Here is a 19,396-nt window from a genome sequence, read left to right as displayed (position 1 = left end):
TCTTATCAAAGTGACCAGTATTTTCTTCACCATTTCTTCATCCAGGTATGTAAATGCCACTTTGATTGTTCTTATTAAATTATAAGTTTCTCCAAAAATCTTGTTTATATGTTTCTCAGGGGACATATTATTCATAATAATGACTCCCAGGTCCTTCTCATTTTCTACTTTATTAATTTCTTCTTCTCACAATTTATATGATCTCACTATTTTTTTTTTTTTGGCTTCTTCCAAATTCCATTATGATACACCTCTTAATATTGAATTCCATCTCCCACTTCCTACTCCATTCCCAAACTTTATTGAGATCCCTCTGTAGCGACTCACAATCTTCTTCCGTGTTCACTTTTTTCTTTCAAAATTTGGATCGTCCACAAAGAAGCTCATATGTTTCAATTCCTTCATATCATTAATATATATATATATATATATATATATATATATATATATATATATATATATATATATATATATATATATATATATATATATATATATATATATATATCAAACATTACTGGGGCCAGAACTGTTCCTTGTGGAACTCCACTAATCTCTTCATCCTAATTAGAGTGTTTGTCTCTTATCACCACTCTCATTTTTCTTTCATGCAAGAAGTCTTCATCCACTTCAACAGTTTGTCCTGTATTCCTCCTGCAGTTTCTAATTTCTTTAGCAATTTTTTATGTGGCACCTTATCAAAAGCTTTTTTCAGGTCTAGAAATGCACAATCAGCCCATCCATCTCTTTCTTGTATTACATATATTAGCCTTGAATAGAAACACATTAAGTTTGTGACGCATGATCGTCCTTGTCTAAATCCAAATTGCCTTGAATTTAGTATGTTGTTTTTTCTAGATGCTTTACCCATCTAGTTTTGATCATTCTTTCACAAATTTTAGCTATCGTACTTGTTAGAGAGACCGGTCTATAGTTAGTAGGGTCTTCTTTGTTTCCCTCTTTATATATTAGTACTATATTTGCTCTTTTCCAATCTTCTGGAGCTTTTCCTTCTTTCAGTGAACTGCTTGTTAAACATGTATTTTGTCTGTTAGTTCATTCCTACATTATCTCAAAATCCAATTTGCCATTTCATCTGGTCCATGCGATTTTCTGACATCGAGATTACTTAAGTGATTCATTATTTCATTCCTTGATACTTTTATCTCTTTCATAGGGGGAACTTTCTCCTTCCACTCGATATCTCTGGGTTGTATGTTCTCACTCGTAAACACCTATTTAAAATACTTGTTCATAATTTCTGCCATTGCTATTTCCTCTATGTATTCAACTCCTTGTCGTAGTTTCTCCAATTCTTGTTTGTTTTTCAGTTTGTTGTTTACAAATCTGTAAAATAGTTTTGGTTGATCTTTACATTTTCTATGATATCTTTTTCATACTTTCTCTTTTCTGCTCTGCACACTTGTATATATTCATTTGTATAACTAGTATATATTTTCCATTTGTCAGGTCTTTTGTCTTTTTCCATTTTATCCAAGCTATGTCACTTCGGTCTTTTAACTCCCTACATCTTTTGTTGTACCAACACTTTACATATCTTTTTTCTTCTCTTTGTCTTGGAACATACTTTTCCACTCCTTTTTTTTTTTTATAATTTTTTGTCAAAATTTTCCATTTTTCTTCTACTGTTGTTTCCTTCTTGTGTATCCTTTCCCAGCCTGTTTTTGAAAGAATTCTCTTATTCTATCATTTTTTTCCATAGATCCATCTTCCCTTACTATATTTTTCATTTTTTCCATGTATTTCTCCTACTTTAGTTCCAGTTCAACCAGTATGTGGTCACTTTTACTTATTGGTGTCTTATATTCAATCTTCTCCACTATTTCAGGTTCTGAGGTGATTATTAGGTCCAGTCTCGATGGTTCTTCCTCATTTCTATACCTAGTATTCTCTTGAATCCATTGCGTCATTGTATGTTCTATAATCATATCAAATAGTACATTTCCTCATAGGTTGTCTCCACCCTTCACTGTCATCTCTTCCCAGCAGATTTCTTTACAATTAAAGTTACCTATTATAACTATTCTTCCTCCATCTTCCATTATCTTATTTAGTGTTATCCTTGTGTCTTCTATTATACTTTTGTGTTCACTCTCTTCCCACGAGGCCGTTTTAGGAAGCACATAATTTACTACAAACTTCCTGCTCTTTCCATCCCTGTCCTCCACTTCCATCATACTACCTATGGGGAAATGTACTACTTGATATGATTATAGAACATACAATGACGCAATGGATTCAAGCGAATACTAGGTATAGAAATGAGGAAGAGCCATCGAGACTGGACCTAATAATCACATCAGAACCTGAAATAGTGGACAAGATTGAACATAAGACACCAGTAAGTAAAAGTGGCCACATATTGGTTGAACTGGAACTGAGGAAAAATACATGAAAAAATGAACAATATAGAAAGGGAAGATTGTTGTATGAAAAAATGGATAAATGAAGGGAATTCTTTAAGAAGGCAGACTGGGAAAGAATACACAAGGAGGAAACAACAGTAGAAGAGAAATGGAATATTTTGACAAAAAATTATAAAGGAGTGGAAAAGTATGTTCCAAGACAAAAACAAGAAAAAGAATATGTAAAGTGCTGGTACAACAAAGATGTAGCGAGTTCAAAGACAAAAGAGGTAAAGCTTAGATAAAATGGAAAAAATACGAAAGACCTGACAAATGGAAAATATATACTAGTTATACAAATGAATATGTACAAGTGTGCAGAGAAGAAAAGAGAAAATATGAAAAAGATGTTATAGAAAAATGTAAAGATCAACCAAAACTATTTTACAGATATGTAAACAACATACTGAAAAACAGACAAGAATTAGAAGAACTACGGCAAGGAGGAGTTGAATACACAGAGGAAATAGAAATGGCAGAAATTATGAACAAGCATTTTAAATCGGTGTTTACAAGGGAGAACATACAACCCAGAGATATCGAGTGGGAGGGGAAAGTCCCCCCTATGAAAGAGATAAAAGTATCAAGGAATGAAATAATGAAACACTAGAGTAATCTCGATGTCAGAAAATCACATGGACCAGATGAAATAGCAAACTGGATTTTGAAAGAATGCAGGAATGAACTAACAGACAAAATACATACTTTAATAAACAGTTCATTGAAAGAAGGAAAAGTTCCAGAAGATTGGAAAAGAGCAAGTATAATACCAATATATCAAGGGGAAAAAAAAGAAGACCCTACTAACTATAGACCGGTCTCTCTAACAAGTACAATAGCTAAAATTTGTGAAAGAATTATCTAAAGTAGATGGGTAGGGCATTTGGAAAAAAAAAACGTACTAAATCCAAGACAATTTGGATTTAGACAAGGACGATCATGCGTCACAAACTTAATGTGTTTCTATTCAAGGCTAATATATGTAATACAAGAATGAGATGGATGGGCTAAATGTGCATTTCTAGACCTGAAAAAAACTTTTGATAATGTGCCAAATAAGAAGTTGCTAAAGAAATTAGAAACTGAAGGAGGAATACAGGACAAACTTCTGAAGTGGATGGAAGACTTCTTGCATGAAAGAAAAATGAGGGTAGTGATAAGAGACAAACACTCTAATTGGGATGAAGTGATAAGTGGAGTTCCACAAGGAATAGTTCTAGCCCCAATAATGTTTGCTATATATATTAATGACATGGATAAAGGAATTGAAAGTTATATTAGCTTCTTTGCAGATGATGCAAAATTTTTGAAAAAGTGAATACTGAAGAAGATTGTGAGTCGCTACAGAGGGATCTCAATAAAGTATGGGAATAGAGTAGGAAGTGGGAGATGGAATTCAATATCAAGAAGTGTAGTATAATGGAATTCGGAAGAAGCAAAAAAAGAATAGTGGGATCATATAAATTGGGAGAAGAAATAAAAAAGTAGAAAATGAGAAGGACCTGGGAGTCATTATTATGAATAATATGTCCCCTGAGAAACATATAAACAAGATTTTTGGAGAAACTTATAATTTAATAAGAACAATCAAAGTGGCATTTACATACCTGGATGAAGAAATGGTGAAGAAAATACTAATCACTTTGATAAGACCAAGATTGGAATATGCAGCGACGACGTGGTCACCAAGTACAAAAAAATATATAACAAAACTTGAAAGAATACAAAGAGCAATTACAAAATTGGCACCAACACTCTCAGAACTATCATATGAAGAGAGACTAGCAAAACTTGAGCTACAGACATTAGAGCAAAGAAGAGAGAGAGGAGATTTGATAACTATTTATAGAATCACGAAAGGCATAGAAACTATTGATAGAGAGGATCTAATAAAATGGGATAGTAAAAGTACAAGAGGACACGGAAAGGAAATCAAGAACGACAGTTATAGAAGAGATCTGAAAAAGAACAGCTTTCCCCACAGAGTAATAGACATTTGGAACAAGTTAGATGAGAAATGGTGTGTAAATACAATACACGAATTTAAAAACAGTCTAGATAAAATGAGATATGAAGACGGGACACTACGAGCATAGCTCCCATTCCCGTAAAATAAAACTAGGTAAATACAACTTTATAAATACAGAACTCAATGGCGCATTGGTAGCGTTCTGGGCCACCAATACTGCGGTCCGAGATCGAATCCCGCTCAGGGCTGAAATAATTTCAATATTGCTTCGCTGCGAGTCGCTATTCCAACTCACGTGGGCGGGGAGTTGGGGTTTGTATGTGCGTGTAACGTCACAGCATTACCCATAGATCGGTCATATATGAACTCTGAGGTCTCTTCCGGGAGGGTAAAAAATGTCTATCACGAGACCAATACGTGATCCAAGACCATGGTGAATCTTATATATATATATATATATATATATATATATATATATATATATATATATATATATATATATATATATATATTTATATATACTCATTGACCCACTGTCGGAGAATAAGATAAGGACAGAAAATCTGGATATTTCGACCACCTTCCTAATATGTATGTATGTATGTATATATATATTTATATATATACATATATATACATATATATATATATTTGTATATATATACATATATATATATATGTATGCACACACGCACACACACACACTATATATATATATATACATATATATACATATATATATATATATATATATATATATACTATATATATATATATATATATATAAATATATATGTACACTATATATATATAGATATATATGTATACTATATATATATAAATATATATGTATACTATATATGTATATATATATATATATAATATATATACTATATATATATATATATATATATATATATATATATATATATATATATATATATATATATATATATATATATATATGTTACGTATTCGCATGTACATTAAACTCACCTTTTTCTATTGCACATGGGCCGTGATCATGGGAGCACGAGTTAAAGACAAGTTCACGCTTACCATTGTCCGGATCAGGGAAAGGCAGGAGTTCAGTCTTCTCTTGTTTATTCTGCTTAGCGAACATGAGGATTTTACACGTGTGTTCAACACCAATGCTAGGCTTACTCTCTCTATCCGGGGTATGGCGAGCGACGCCGGGACCCCCCCTGGCGTCCCCCCATGCATACCCTCGCTAACTCTCCGAACCACGCATCACTCACACGCATACCAACCATCCAGGCACACTATGCAACATTCATACATGCCCTTTCGCCACATTATCCCCCTCTACAAAGCTTGACGACCCGTCAGCTTTCACCTACAAACTTACAAAAGAACTTAAAACAAAACATTCTGTATCAGAAATAAAATAAAACATCACTTCTTCATTTGGAAAACATTACATATACTAAGAACACTTAAACATATCCAATGACATATCCAAATATCAAATAACATCAAATGGCATATCCTAACACATTAATAACAGCATTTCTAGACCTAAAAAAAGCTTTTGACAAAGTACCACATAAGAAGCTGCTTAAGAAATTAGAAACTGAAGGAGGAATACAGGGCAAACTGCTTAATTGGATGGAAGACTTTTTGCAAGAAAGGAAAATGAGAGTAGTGATAAGAGACAAACACTCAAAATGGGATGAAGTAATAAGCGGTGTTCCGCAAGGAACAGTTCTGGCCCCAATAATGTTTGCTATATATATATTAATGATATGGATGAAGGAATTGAAAGCTATATGAGCTTCTTTGCAGATGATGCAAAACTACTGAAAAGAGTGAACACAGAAGAAGATTGTGAATCACTACAGAGTGATCTAAATAAAGTACAGGAATGGAGTAGGAAGTGGGAGATGGAGTTCAATACTAAAAAGTGTAGTATAATGGAATTTGGAAAAAGCAAAAACAGAATAATAGGATCATATAAATTGGGAGAAGAAGGAATAAAAAAGTAGAAAATGAAAAGGACCTGGGAGTCATTGTTATGAATAATATGTCACCTGAGAAACATATAAACAAGATTTTTGGAGAAACTTATAATTTAATAAGAACAATCAAAGTGGCATTTACATATCTGGATGAAGAAATGGTGAAGAAAATTCTAATCACACTGATAAGACCAAGATTGGAATATGCAGCAACGATGTGGTCACCAAGTACAAAAAAATGTATAAAAAAAACTTGAAAGAATACAAAGAGCAATTACAAAATTGGCACCAACACTCTCAAAACTATCATATGAAGAGAGACTAGCAAAACTTGAACTACAGACACTAGAGCAAAGAAGAGAGAGAGGAGATTTGATAGCTATTTACAGAATCATGAAAGGCATAGAAATTACTGATAGAGAGAATCTGATAAAATGGGATGATAGAAATACAAGAGGACACGGAAAGAAAATAAAAAAAGACAGCTATAGAAGAGATCTGAAAAAGAACAGCTTTCCTCACAGAGTAATAGACAGTTGGAACATGTTAGACGAGAAAGTGGTGTGTGCAAAACAATACATTAATTTAAAAATAGTTTAGATAAAATGAGATATGAAGACGGGACACCACGAGCATAGCTCCCCTTCCCGTAAAATACAACTAGGTAAATACAACTAGGTAAATACACGTCGGTCGAGGTGACAGCGAAGTTCGGACTCCGGAGTTATCCAAGAATTTCAAGGATCACAACGACAAGGAAGTACCTGTGTTGTATTTATAGGGAAGGGGAAAGCTCGTGGTGTAGTGGGAAGGTGATGAAAAAGGAGAAGGGGAGGGATCACTGAGGGGAATGGAAGGAAATGAGGAAGGGGAGGACTTGGTCCAGGAGGCCAGGCGACTTGTAAACAAACGAAGGACGGATGATGATTTTGAGGAAGAAGGGATTAGCAGAAATGTAGAGATTAGAAATATAGATAAGAGCAGCACAATGGAAGGTGAAGATAATAATTTCTATGGATTTAATGAGGGGAGGGGTGATACCAACCTCCCCCGATTAGCAAGCCTAGAGGAAAAACTTGAGAAAATGACCGAACATTGGGAGAGTAGGTTCGGTCAACTAACTAAGATTGCGCAGAGTGTTAAAAATTGGAAGAAATAGAAGAATAAAAAAGACAGTTAAAAGAAGTAAAAGATGAGAATGAGGAATTAAAGAGGAATAATAAAGAGAATAAAGAGTCCATATTAAAAGAAGCACAGGGTTGGAAAAAATCCAACAGCAAAATTGCATTTAATGACATAATAAAACAGCAGATGAAAGAACAAACTGAAGACTCAATCATTAAAGTGATGAGACAGAAGGAGAATATAGTAAGAGGGTTAGCAGATAAAAAGAAATGGAAGAGAAGTATAATCTAAATAGAACCACAAGAATCAAAGAGGAAAAAGAAAAAGTAAGTAGTTTACTTGAATTAGTCCAGGAAGATGAACCTGAAATCGTGAGACAAATTGAAGAGATGTATAGACTAGGGAAATATAGTACAGATAAAACCAGACCAATTAAGATTAAATTCAGGTCACAAAAAACAGCAGAGAATATTTGAGCAAAAACAGGGAAACTAGCAAACAGTGAACAATATAAAAAGGTATGGATAAAAAGAGAAATGAATAAAGAGGAAAGAGAGGAGGGAAAAATGAAAGGACAAGAAGCTAAGGAAAAAAAACGAGAACAGAACAGAGTCAGAAAAAGAGAAATTCTATTGGAGAGTAGTGAATATGAAAGTGAGGAAATGGGACATACTAGAGAAATACAAAAGGAAAACAGAAAATACAATGGAAGTAGCAGAAAATTAAGAGTGTCTTACACAAACATAGATGGATTAATAACAGGATTGAATCAAATAAACGATTATCTGAAGGAAAAAAGAACCGGACATAATGGGAATTGTAGAGACAAAATTAAAAGGTCCACTACCACCCAACAGTGTAGGACATGATGCATATAATTATTGGATTAGAAAGAGAGAGACAAAACAAGGGGGTGGAGTTATGTTCCTGACTAAGAAGGATATAAACGTGAGGTGTGTCACATATGGAAAGATACAGTAGAGATGATTATGATCGAAGTGGAAGACAGAGATAGGAAGAGCAGAAAGTTTGTGATAAATTATGTGCCTCCAAAAACAGCCTCGTGGGAAGAGAGTGAACATAAAAGTATGTTACAAGACACAAGGATAACACTAAATAAGATAATGGAAGATGGAGGAAGAATAGTTATGATGGGCGACTTTAATTGCAAAGAAGTCTGCTGGGAAGAGATGACAGTAAAGAGTGGAGACAACTCATGGGGAAATGTTCTACTCGAGATGATTATTGACCACACAATGACACAATGGATTCAAGAGAACACTAGGTATAGAAATGAAGAACCATCGAGACTAGACCTAATAATCACATCAGAACCTAAAATAGTGGAAAAGATTGAATATAAGACACCAATAAGTAAAAGTGACCACATGTTGATTGAACTGGAACTAAATGAGAAAAAATACATGGAAAGAATGAACAATATAGAAAAGGAAGAATGATGTATGAATTTTTTTTATTATTAAATAAGAGAATTCTTTCAAAAAGAAAACTGGGAAAGAAAATACAAAGAAGAAGCAACAGTGAAAGAGAAATGGAATATCTTGACAAAAATTTATAAGAAAAAAAGAAAATAAAGGAGTGGAAAAGTATATCCCAAGACAAAAACAAGAAAAACAATATGTAAAGTGTTGGTACAACAAAAGTTGTAGGGAGTTAAAAGACAAAAGAGAAAGCTTGGACCGAATGGAAAAAAGACCTGAAAAATGGAAAATATATACTTATTATAGAAAAGAATATGTACAAGTGTGCAGAGAGGAAAAGAGAAAATATGAAAAAGAGGTCATTGAAAAATGTAAAGATCAACCAAAACTATTTTACAGATTTGTAAACAACAAACTGAAAAACAAACAAGAATTAGAGAAATTAAGACAAGGAGGAGTTGAATACAAAGAGGAAATAGAAATGGCAGAAATTATGAACAAGCATTTTAAATCAGTGTTTACAAGGGAGAACATACAACCTGGAGAGATCGAATGGGAAGAGAAAGTCCCCCCTATGAAAGAAATAGAAGTAACAAAGAATGAAATAATGAAACACTTGAGTAATCTTGATGTCAGAAAATCGCATGAACCAGATGAAATAGCAAACTGGATTTTGAAAGAATGCAGGAAGGAACTGGCAGACAAAATACATAGCATAAAAAACAGTTCCTTGAAAGAAGGAAAAGTTCCAAAAGATTAAAAAAAAAAAGCAAATATAGTACCTATATATGAAGGGGGAAATAAAGAAGACCCTACCAACTATAGACCAGTCTAACTAACAAGTACAGTAGCAAAAATTTGTGAAAGAATTATCAAAAGTAGATGGGTAAAGTATTTAGAAAAAAAAAAAAAAAACGTGCTAAATCCAAGGCAATTTGGATTCAGACAAGGACGATCATGTGTCACCAATTTAATATGTTTCTATTCAAGGCTAATAGATATAATACAAGAAAGAGATGGATGGGCTGATTGCGCATTTCTAGATCTAAAAAAAGCTTTTGACAAAGTACCATATAAGAAGCTGCTTAAGAAATTAGAAACTGAAGGAGGAATACAGGGCAAACTGCTTAAATGGATGGAAGACTTTTTGCAAGAAAGAAAAATGAGATTAGTGATAAGAGACAAACACTCTAATTGGGATGAAGTAATAAGTGGTGTTCCACAAGGAACAGTTCTGGCCCCAATAATGTTTGCTATATATATTAATGATATGGATGAAGAAATTGAAAGTTATATGAGCTTCTATGCAGATGATGCAAAACTGTTAAAAAAAGTGAACACGGAAGAAGATTGTGAGTCACAACAGAGTGATCTCAATAAAGTATGGGAATGGAGTAGGAAGTGGGAGATGGAGTTCAATACTAAAAAGTGTAGTATAATGGAATTTGGAAGAAGCAAAAAAAGAATAATAGGATCATATAAATTGGGAGAAGAAGGAATAAAATAAATAGAAAATGAGAAGAACCTGGGAGTCATTATTATGAATAATATGTCACCTGAGAAACATATAAACAAGATTTTTGGAGAAACTTATAATTTAATAAGAACAATCAAAGTGGCATTTACATACCTGGATGAAGAAATTGTGAGGAAAATACTAATCACTTTGATAAGACCAAGATTGGAATATGCAGCAACGATGTGGTCACCAAGTACAAAAAATGTATAACAAAACTTGAAAGAATACAGAGCAATTACAAAATTGGCACCAACACTCTCAAAACTATCATATGAAGAGAGACTAGCAAAACTTGAACTACAGACACTAGAACAAAGAAGAGAGAGAGGAGATTTTATAACTATTTACAGAATCATGAAAGACATAGAAATTATTGATAGAGGGGATCTAATAAAATGGGATGATAGAAATACAAGAGGACACGGAAAGAAAATCAAGAAAGACAGCTATAGAAGAGATCTGAAAAAGAACAGCTTTCCTCACAGAGTAATAGATATTTGGAACAAGTTAGATGAGAAAGTGGTGTGTGCAAAAACAATACATGAATTTAAAAATAGTTTAGATGAAATGAGATATGAAGACGGAACACTACGAGCATAGCTCCCCTTCCCGTAAAATACAACTAGTTAAAGACCCCCCCTCATATATATATATAGATATGTATATATATGTATATATATATATATGTATATATATATATATATATGTATATATATATGCATATGTATATATATATGTATATATATAAATGTTTATATATGTATATGCGTAAGTAACCACTAGGAAAAAGTAAACTAACGAAGCAGAGCGCTTTCGTATAATTACATCTTCAGTGCTGATACAGAGAAGGAATTATAAAATGAAGAGGCAAGGTACAGAATATGTCTGAGTGAGACATTGTAAAAAGGAAATTTGGAGAGGTAGTGGAAGATGTACACGTGACATTTGATGCCGTCTTGGTAACGAACAAGTATGGGACAATTGCTCATAACTGGTATATTACAATTAAAATAATTTTGAAATTTCATAACAAATATAACTATCTAATTTGTACAAACGTTGATGGAGATTAACATTTATTCCCTTACGAGATTTGATCAAACGGCATTCAATTAAATTTCTTGGTCGTATGGTAAAAAAAAAAAAAAAAAAAAAAAAAAAAAAAAAAAAAAAAAAAAAAAAAAAAAAAAAAAAAAAAAATTATATATATATATCTTTCTCTCTATATATATATATATATATGTATAGACATATATATATAATATATATATATATATACACACATAATTTTTGATGGTAACCACTAAGGAAATCTGAAGAAAACAGATATGTGAATTACACGAAAGCGCTTTTGAATTTCTGTTTTCATCCCATTTCCTTAGTGGTTACCAGCAAAATTTGTGGATCACGTGTTGTTTTTAGTGATCTTTCTGCATATATATATATATATATATATATATATATATATGTATATATATATATATATATATATACACTGAATTAATGTGGTTGAAAAAGATATATATATATATATATATATATATATATATATATATATATATATATATATATATATATACACACACTGAATTAATGTGGTTGAAAAAGATTAATATATATATATATATATATATATATATATATATATATATATATATATAGATATAGATATATATATAATTTTCTATGTGCAGAGGAAATGGTCACCGTACCCAAAATATAAGGGAATATAATGAAAAGGATCATACGATGGAAGTACGATACAAATAATTATCCTAAGTATTTCTGCGCGTGTGCTGGTATGCAAGTTTAACGAGGTGGGTACATGCATTGGTCTACATTTTGTCGGTAACCTCCCATTTTCTCTCTGGATCTTTAAAATTATTTGAAAGATACCCGAATTCAGTTCCTCCTTCTGCCAAGAGATGGCGCGAGTATGTTGTTTATAAAGACCACATAAATAGTTGGCCTACATAATGTTTATTTACACAAACATATAACTTAATCTAAAACACACACACACACACATTATTCTCAGTAAAGAAAATAGTATGTTGAAGAACTTATATGTTAAGCTAAATAAAAGACTACTAACGGTCAAGACACCTGTCTTCGGGCGGGGCTACCTGTATGACGTTCCAGTCACGTGACCACGAAAGTATACACACAAAGTTATGCTAGATAGTACTCATTCATGTATAAAAAAAATCAAATTTTCCGCGTACATGTGAAATCATATATCATCCATAGTTTCATGTCATACTTTTCTGATTTTTTATGGAAGTGTAGAAAGGCAGGCATTGGTAAACTTCCCGTTTGATTTGTGTGTATGTTCGTTGGTGAAACCAGGTATGACCGTATCCCGATTCCCAACCTTACTCCGTGTAGTGCGGTCCCTTCATCGCCAGTGAGTGAAACGGGAGCGGGAGGGGAAGACGCTGTGTGTGTGACAGGCCCGCTTCAAACAATTTCGTATAGAAACTTCGTATATTTATTTTTTCTCTTGCTGTTGAGAGAAACCACAGAGCAATATGTCTCTGAGTCGCACCTTAATTGTGTTGTGTGTTAAGTAGACTTACAACAGGATTTACCATGGCCATGGAAAAGCCAACACAACTTTGTTGTAGGAGCAGTGTGTTAAGAGTGGTGTTGATCCTTGGATCGTTATGTTTAATCACGAGTTATGTGAGTGCAGAGGGGGGCCTCATTACCAAGGAAAAAGTATACAATGCCTCTGGGTCTCCCTATACTATTACAGAAGATATTGTTGTCGAAAAAGGAGCAACATTAAATATTGAAGCAGGAGTTACGATGCGCTTCGATCCTGGTGTTGGAGTCACTGTGAGAGGCGTGATGAAAGCGAAGGTACGTATGTACGCACAGTCTTAAGATGTCGTGTCTGGAAAGTTGGCCATCATTTTACAGGTTCAGTTTGTGGTGCAATAATTGCTGTCAATTGAGTAGTCGAATTAAAGGGTTCTTCATGTAACTGATAAAGTTTTGAAATATGTAGCTGTTTATCTAGTTTTGTCATTCCTGGAAAGATGACTCACGTCACAAAAACAATGTACGGAACAATTTTTCTTATTCTATGGTTATTTTCTCTTGTTCTTTAATAATATGACTGGATGAGTTCGCGTTTGGTATGAGAATCAGACACCGATTCACAACTGTTTACTGTGTGTTTACTTTTGAATTTCCACACATCGCGATGGGAAGGAGAGGTATGTGAACGCTGGTTGTCATTGTCTTCTTTATCAGCATATCTGTTGTGGATGCAGACGTGGAAGTCCGTGCGCTGTACAAATCGTTTGTTTTTCAAAAGTAAACTTTCACCGACAGCCGTGATATTTTTTCTTATCCCTCCCTGTATTTCCTTTACATGATATTCACAAGATTGACACTATAACATTGGACTGTGCGGTGAAGTTGACTTAAAGGAGGCATTCTTATCAGCATCACGCACACCAGTTAACGAACTTGACACGGTGTCATAGAAGGATATATATATATGTATATATATATATATATATATATATATATATATATATATATATATATACACACACACACACACACACACACACACCAAGAGATTTTCCCCCTTATAATAGAGGTAGCCAAATCAAAGGCACGTACCTACTACCCATTCCACTCCCCCCACTCTTTCCTACCTCTTATCCTAGTTCCTCATGGATGATGGGTCATTCCTGTATCCCGCGCACTACCCCGGGTCGGAAGCAGTACAGCAAGACACATTACATACTCAGCAAGGCCGCTTCATTTAATCGGCGACCCCCCCTCCTCTATGTCCCCTCACGCAAACAAAGAGAAGACAGGGAGACATCCCATCGGGCTGCGTCAAAGTATCGTTCACACACTAGCATCCCCCTACTTCCCCATCCTCCGCCCCTCCCTTCCTTGCTTAATAGTGTTATCTATATTCAGCCACTCTCCACTCACCCCTGTCTCCTGCTCTCTCCCTTGCTTAACAGACATTTCCCTCCCGCTCAACGCCCCCCTTCACCCTATCCATCCTTCTCATCCTCGGTCGTCCCCACAAATTCACTCCTATCTTTGCCTTCCACAACCCTTTTACTGATTTTTCTTCTCTCATTCTTCCCATGGATCCAAACCACCCCAATACTCATTCAATAACCCTGTTATTTCCTTTTCGACTCCCGCTCTCTTCCTCACCTCCTCATTTCTCACTCTATCTAGCCAAGTTACACCTACCGTACTCCTCAGACATTTTATCTCAGACACAATCTTTTCCTCTCTGCCTCTCTTAAAATCCAAGTCTTTGCCCCATACAAAGCCGTCGGCACAATCACCCCTTCACACAATCTCCTCTTTGTATCCTTTCCCAAATGCCTATTTCTCATGATACTTTTTAATCCCCCCCGAGGCATTTACTCGCTTCTCTCAAGTTACAATTTACCTTTACCCCCACTTCCTGTCACATTGCCTCAGGCTATCCACTTCCTCCAGCCTCCTTTAAGGCGTACTTCCAATAAACTGCCATCCTCTTCCTAGTACATCTCGTCATCTTGCTTTTATCCGCATTTACCTTCAACTTTCTCCTATCGCATACCTTCCCAAACTCCGTCACTAACTCCATTCATCCTCCCTCTAACCCTGCTACAAGCGCAGTGTCGTCAGCAATCAACAACTGGCTCACCTTCCACTTTTCTCCATTTACTTTAACAATCTCCAGTTCCTCTGCCCTTTACTCACGCCTTTACCTCACGCACCATCCCATCCATGTACACATTGAACAGCCATGGCGATATGACGCATTCCTAACGCAATCCCACCTTTACCTCAAACCACTCGCTCTCTCCATTTCCAATTTTAACACTAGCTCTACTATTGCCGTAAAAACTCTTGACTGCCATTAACAGTTTCCCCCAATCCCATGTATCTGCAAAACCTTCCACAGTGCCATCCTGTCTACCCTGTCCTAAACCTTTTCCTAATTCATAGAGCCCCACAAAAAAGGCTAAAACTTTCTCATATATCTTATTACGAAAACCTGATACACGCAACCCCCACCTTTCCTAAACCCACACTGTTTCTCACCAATTACAACATTTGTTCCTCTCCTAATCCTTTCAATCCAAGCCCTCCCATAAGCCTTCCCAACTACACCCAACAAACTGATCCCTCTGAAACTACTACATTTACATTGGTCTCCTTTTCCCTTGTAAAGTGGAACTATACAGGCACCCATCCAGTCCTCCGGCACTCTACTCTAGACACACATTAAACAACTTCATTTGTCAGTCCACAATTACTGTGCCTCCCTTCTTCAAACACTCCGCATGACACCCATTTAACCCAGGTGCCTTATCTGCTCTCGTAATTTTAATAACTACTTGCACTTTATCTTTTATTAGCGCCTTCCACTACCACCACCATTCCTTCCTTATCCTCCACATTTAACAGCTCCCTAAAATACTCTGCCCACCTTCCCCTTACCGCCTCCTCTTCCGTGGTCATCTCTCCATCTGCACCTTTTACCTTTTCTTCTCTACTTGATTCGCCTCTCCTTCCTCTATTAACTTCCTTTCAAAACAGTTTTTTATTTTTTCTGTCATACTCCACCCCATTTTACATTGGGCCTCCTTTTGCATCTTTTAGCATATGTTTTGCTTATCTTTTTTTTTTCTTTACACCTTTCATATGTTTCGTCCTAATTTGCATCCAGTCCGTGAATGTTCGCTTCTCTTCAACAACCCTTTTCACTTCATCATCCCACCCCTCGCTACCCTTCCTTCTAATTCATCCCACCCTCCTTGTTCCACACACTCTTTGCACACCTTGTTACTTCCTCCTTCAAACACCCCCATTCCTCCTCCACTCCTACCTCTACTCTATCCTTCACTCCCTCCCATTCTTCTCTCAGCTTCTTCTTGTACTCCTCCTTTTCCTTCTCATTTAAACATTTTACTCTAAGCACCTCCTTACCTTCTGTCCTTTTCCTCTTTCTCCATCTATCCTCTACTCTCAACTTACCGTATATAATATACAAACATATATATATTTGACACATACTGTACAATGTATTTTGGTGGTATAATTCTTAACAGCATGTAATCTACATTTAAGTTGTTCAGACATGGAAGTTTGCTGTATGTCTTAATGTACACATATATACATACACAAGGAGATACATGACCATTGAATGTTAATTTCAAATCACAAAGCACAGCGAGTGAATTAACAAGAAATAATAAAAACTATCAAGTACAGACAAATTATAGAATAGATAAAAAGGGATGCAACATAAAAATAGAGCAGAAGATACAGGAAAAAATAAGGAATCAACAGGGAAGGACGAGATTTTTATTAGTGATAGATAAGGAATTGAGGAAGTAAGTCTACAACAAATGATAAATAATGGGAGAGAGAGAAAGGAAGAAAGTAAAGGGATTTCATAAAACCTATATATGTTAAATATAAATGGCTAGAGAAGGGACCATAGACAAATATTTTTGATGTTCAAGTGAGCGAGGAAAAATATAGCACAGAAGGGATATTGAGGGGAAATGCGAGGTTGTGTGGTGATAAGCGTGAAAATCAGCATAAGAGTAAAGAAAATGGAAATGGGGGAGTGGCCGAGATAATATAAGAATAACAAATAAAAAAGTGGGTAGGGGAAAACCAGAAAGAATAGCATGGAATTGTGCTAAGGGCGGAGAGTTGATTAAGAAACAGCCGAGAAACTTGAAATGGTTTAGTTAAAGGAGTGAGAATATAACTCTAATGGGCAACTTTAACTGTGGAGAGGTAATATAGGAGGAATCGGTGCGTTCTTTTACCGCCGATAAACTTCACCACTATCAAAAGAAACGCCATTTGAGGACGGAAACTGTATCAATACGTTTCGCTTATTATATCCTTATTAAGCACGTGTACTTGACAAAGCTGTAAGAAGCGAAACGTCGTACTAATAAAGGCTCCGTCCTCACATTCAGGCGCTTCTTTTGTTAGACCTGTCGGCAGTTGCCACAGTACATAAAACTTTATCACGTATGTACCATCGACAAGCCTCATTGTATTTCATACTATTTCCCGCCGACAAACTTTATTGCTATTTAAACGCCGACAAACTTTATTGCTATTTAACGCCGACAAACTTTTTTGTTGTTTACCGTTGACTAACTTCATACATGGGAGGAATTGTGCAAACAGTCAAATCTATTTACACAGTGAACACACAGAAGTTAAAGAATAAAGTATACATTTTTGGACAGACACACACACACACACACACACACACACACACACACACACACACACACACACACACACACACACACACACATATATATATATATATATATATATATATATATATATATATATATATATATATATATATATATATATATATATATATGCTCACTGCCCACCCTCCTGTTAGACTGCTACGGTCTGTCAGTTCTTGCGCCAGAGGAATCTTCTCCATTTGGTTTTTCTTCGTATGCGTTTGTTCTCTTAACTTCTTCCATGGTGGTGCCTTTCTTCTCGATGGCCTTCTCTGTGTCCTCCACCTCATTCGCAGTCTTCCTACAGGTCTTTTCCCAGTTGGTCTCCCTTCGTATCCTTCTAGTTCCATTCTTTTTACATGCCCATACAGTCAAGTTCAAGCTCGTCGAGTGTGTATATATATATATATATATATATATATATATATATATATATATATATATGTGTGTGTGTGTGTGTGTGTGTGTGTGTGTGTGTGTGTGTGTGTGTGTGTGTGTGTGTGTGTGTGACACATCAACGCCTTCGTGTTACTTTAATTGCTGATCACAGACAAAGACTTATCATCGTTTGTCACAAGCAATAGTATTATCAGAATTGCAACACAGATTAATATCTTTGGTTAGCTGTGCGTGTTCCAATTGTTGATCACAGAGATATAAATAATAATTTGTCTGTCTTTGAGAGTGAAGTACAAGCTAAGGTATCAGTGATTAACAAAGATTTATCGTTCGTTGGCGGTAAAAGAACACACCGCAATGGGAGACAGGGAACATAAGAACACATGTTCCCTCTGTCGTCTATACCGGAATGTTCTCTTACCACCGACAACAGCCGGCTACCACTAGGGAGTGAGGGATTCTGGAGCAACATATTGGACGTAACAATGATACAATGAGCCACTGGGTTAAGGAACCAACATGATACAGAGGCAAAGATATACCTGCAAGACTGGGTTTTATTTTAACAAAGGAACCTGAGGTGATTGGGGCATTCAATTATTGGTGCCAAGTGGGCGTGATTGTGTGGTTATCGAATTTGGTGAATACAGGATTAAGAGGCAATATACAGACAAGGAATATGCAGCGTTGGAAAGGCAAACTTTGCTAGCTTGAAGAAAAAATGAAGCAGATTGGAAGTGAAGTAACGAAACTGAGAACTAGAATGTCTTTATGATGATTTAAAAGATACTAGTGGAAAGGCATATAGCTCACCGAAGATGACTGGAAGAGAAATACACAAAAGAAAAAAGAATGGTTCAGCAAACGATGTGCATTGGCAAAGAAAAATAATGTTAACTAGTACTACTACTACTATTTCTACTACTGATGATAATGATAGTAATAATGATGATAATATTAGTAGAAATAATATTTAACCATAACATTAATAATAACAACTATAATAATAATGATAATAATAACGATAATAATAATAATAATAGTAATAATGATAGTAATAACAATAATAATAATGCTAACAATAATAATAACAGAATAATAATAATGATAATGATTATATGATGGTAATAATGATAATAACAATAATAATAATGTTAACAATAATAATAATAACAGAATAATAATAATAATGATTATAAAGATAATCATAATAATAACAATAATAATAATTATGATAATGATAATAATCATCATCATAATATC

The 19,396-nt window shown here is 34.9% G+C and overlaps 2 protein-coding genes across 2 annotated transcripts in view; both read left to right on the top strand.

The window, feature by feature from the left end:
• The window catches only part of LOC143018418 (uncharacterized), a 187,018-nt gene extending 180,700 nt beyond the window's left edge, over positions 1-6,318 (top strand). Inside the window, exon 2 of the mRNA XM_076173776.1 lies at positions 6,306-6,318. The gene's annotated coding sequence lies outside the window, so the exon portion shown is untranslated. The remainder of the gene's footprint in view (positions 1-6,305) is intronic.
• Positions 6,319-12,849: 6,531 nt separating this feature from the next.
• bark (C-type lectin domain-containing protein bark beetle) overlaps positions 12,850-19,396 on the top strand; it is a 29,217-nt gene continuing 22,670 nt past the window's right edge. Inside the window, exon 1 of the mRNA XM_076173723.1 lies at positions 12,850-13,325. Coding sequence (XP_076029838.1) covers positions 13,053-13,325 — 273 coding nt within the window. The 5' untranslated portion in view covers positions 12,850-13,052. The remainder of the gene's footprint in view (positions 13,326-19,396) is intronic.

Source organism: Oratosquilla oratoria, chromosome 34 (genome assembly GCF_046742065.1).
Source record: "Oratosquilla oratoria isolate Oo_2021 chromosome 34, ASM4674206v1, whole genome shotgun sequence".
Taxonomy (NCBI): Eukaryota; Metazoa; Arthropoda; class Malacostraca; order Stomatopoda; family Squillidae; genus Oratosquilla; species Oratosquilla oratoria.
The sequence above is the reverse complement of the archived record's forward strand: the minus strand, read 5'-3'. Positions and strand labels throughout refer to the sequence as shown.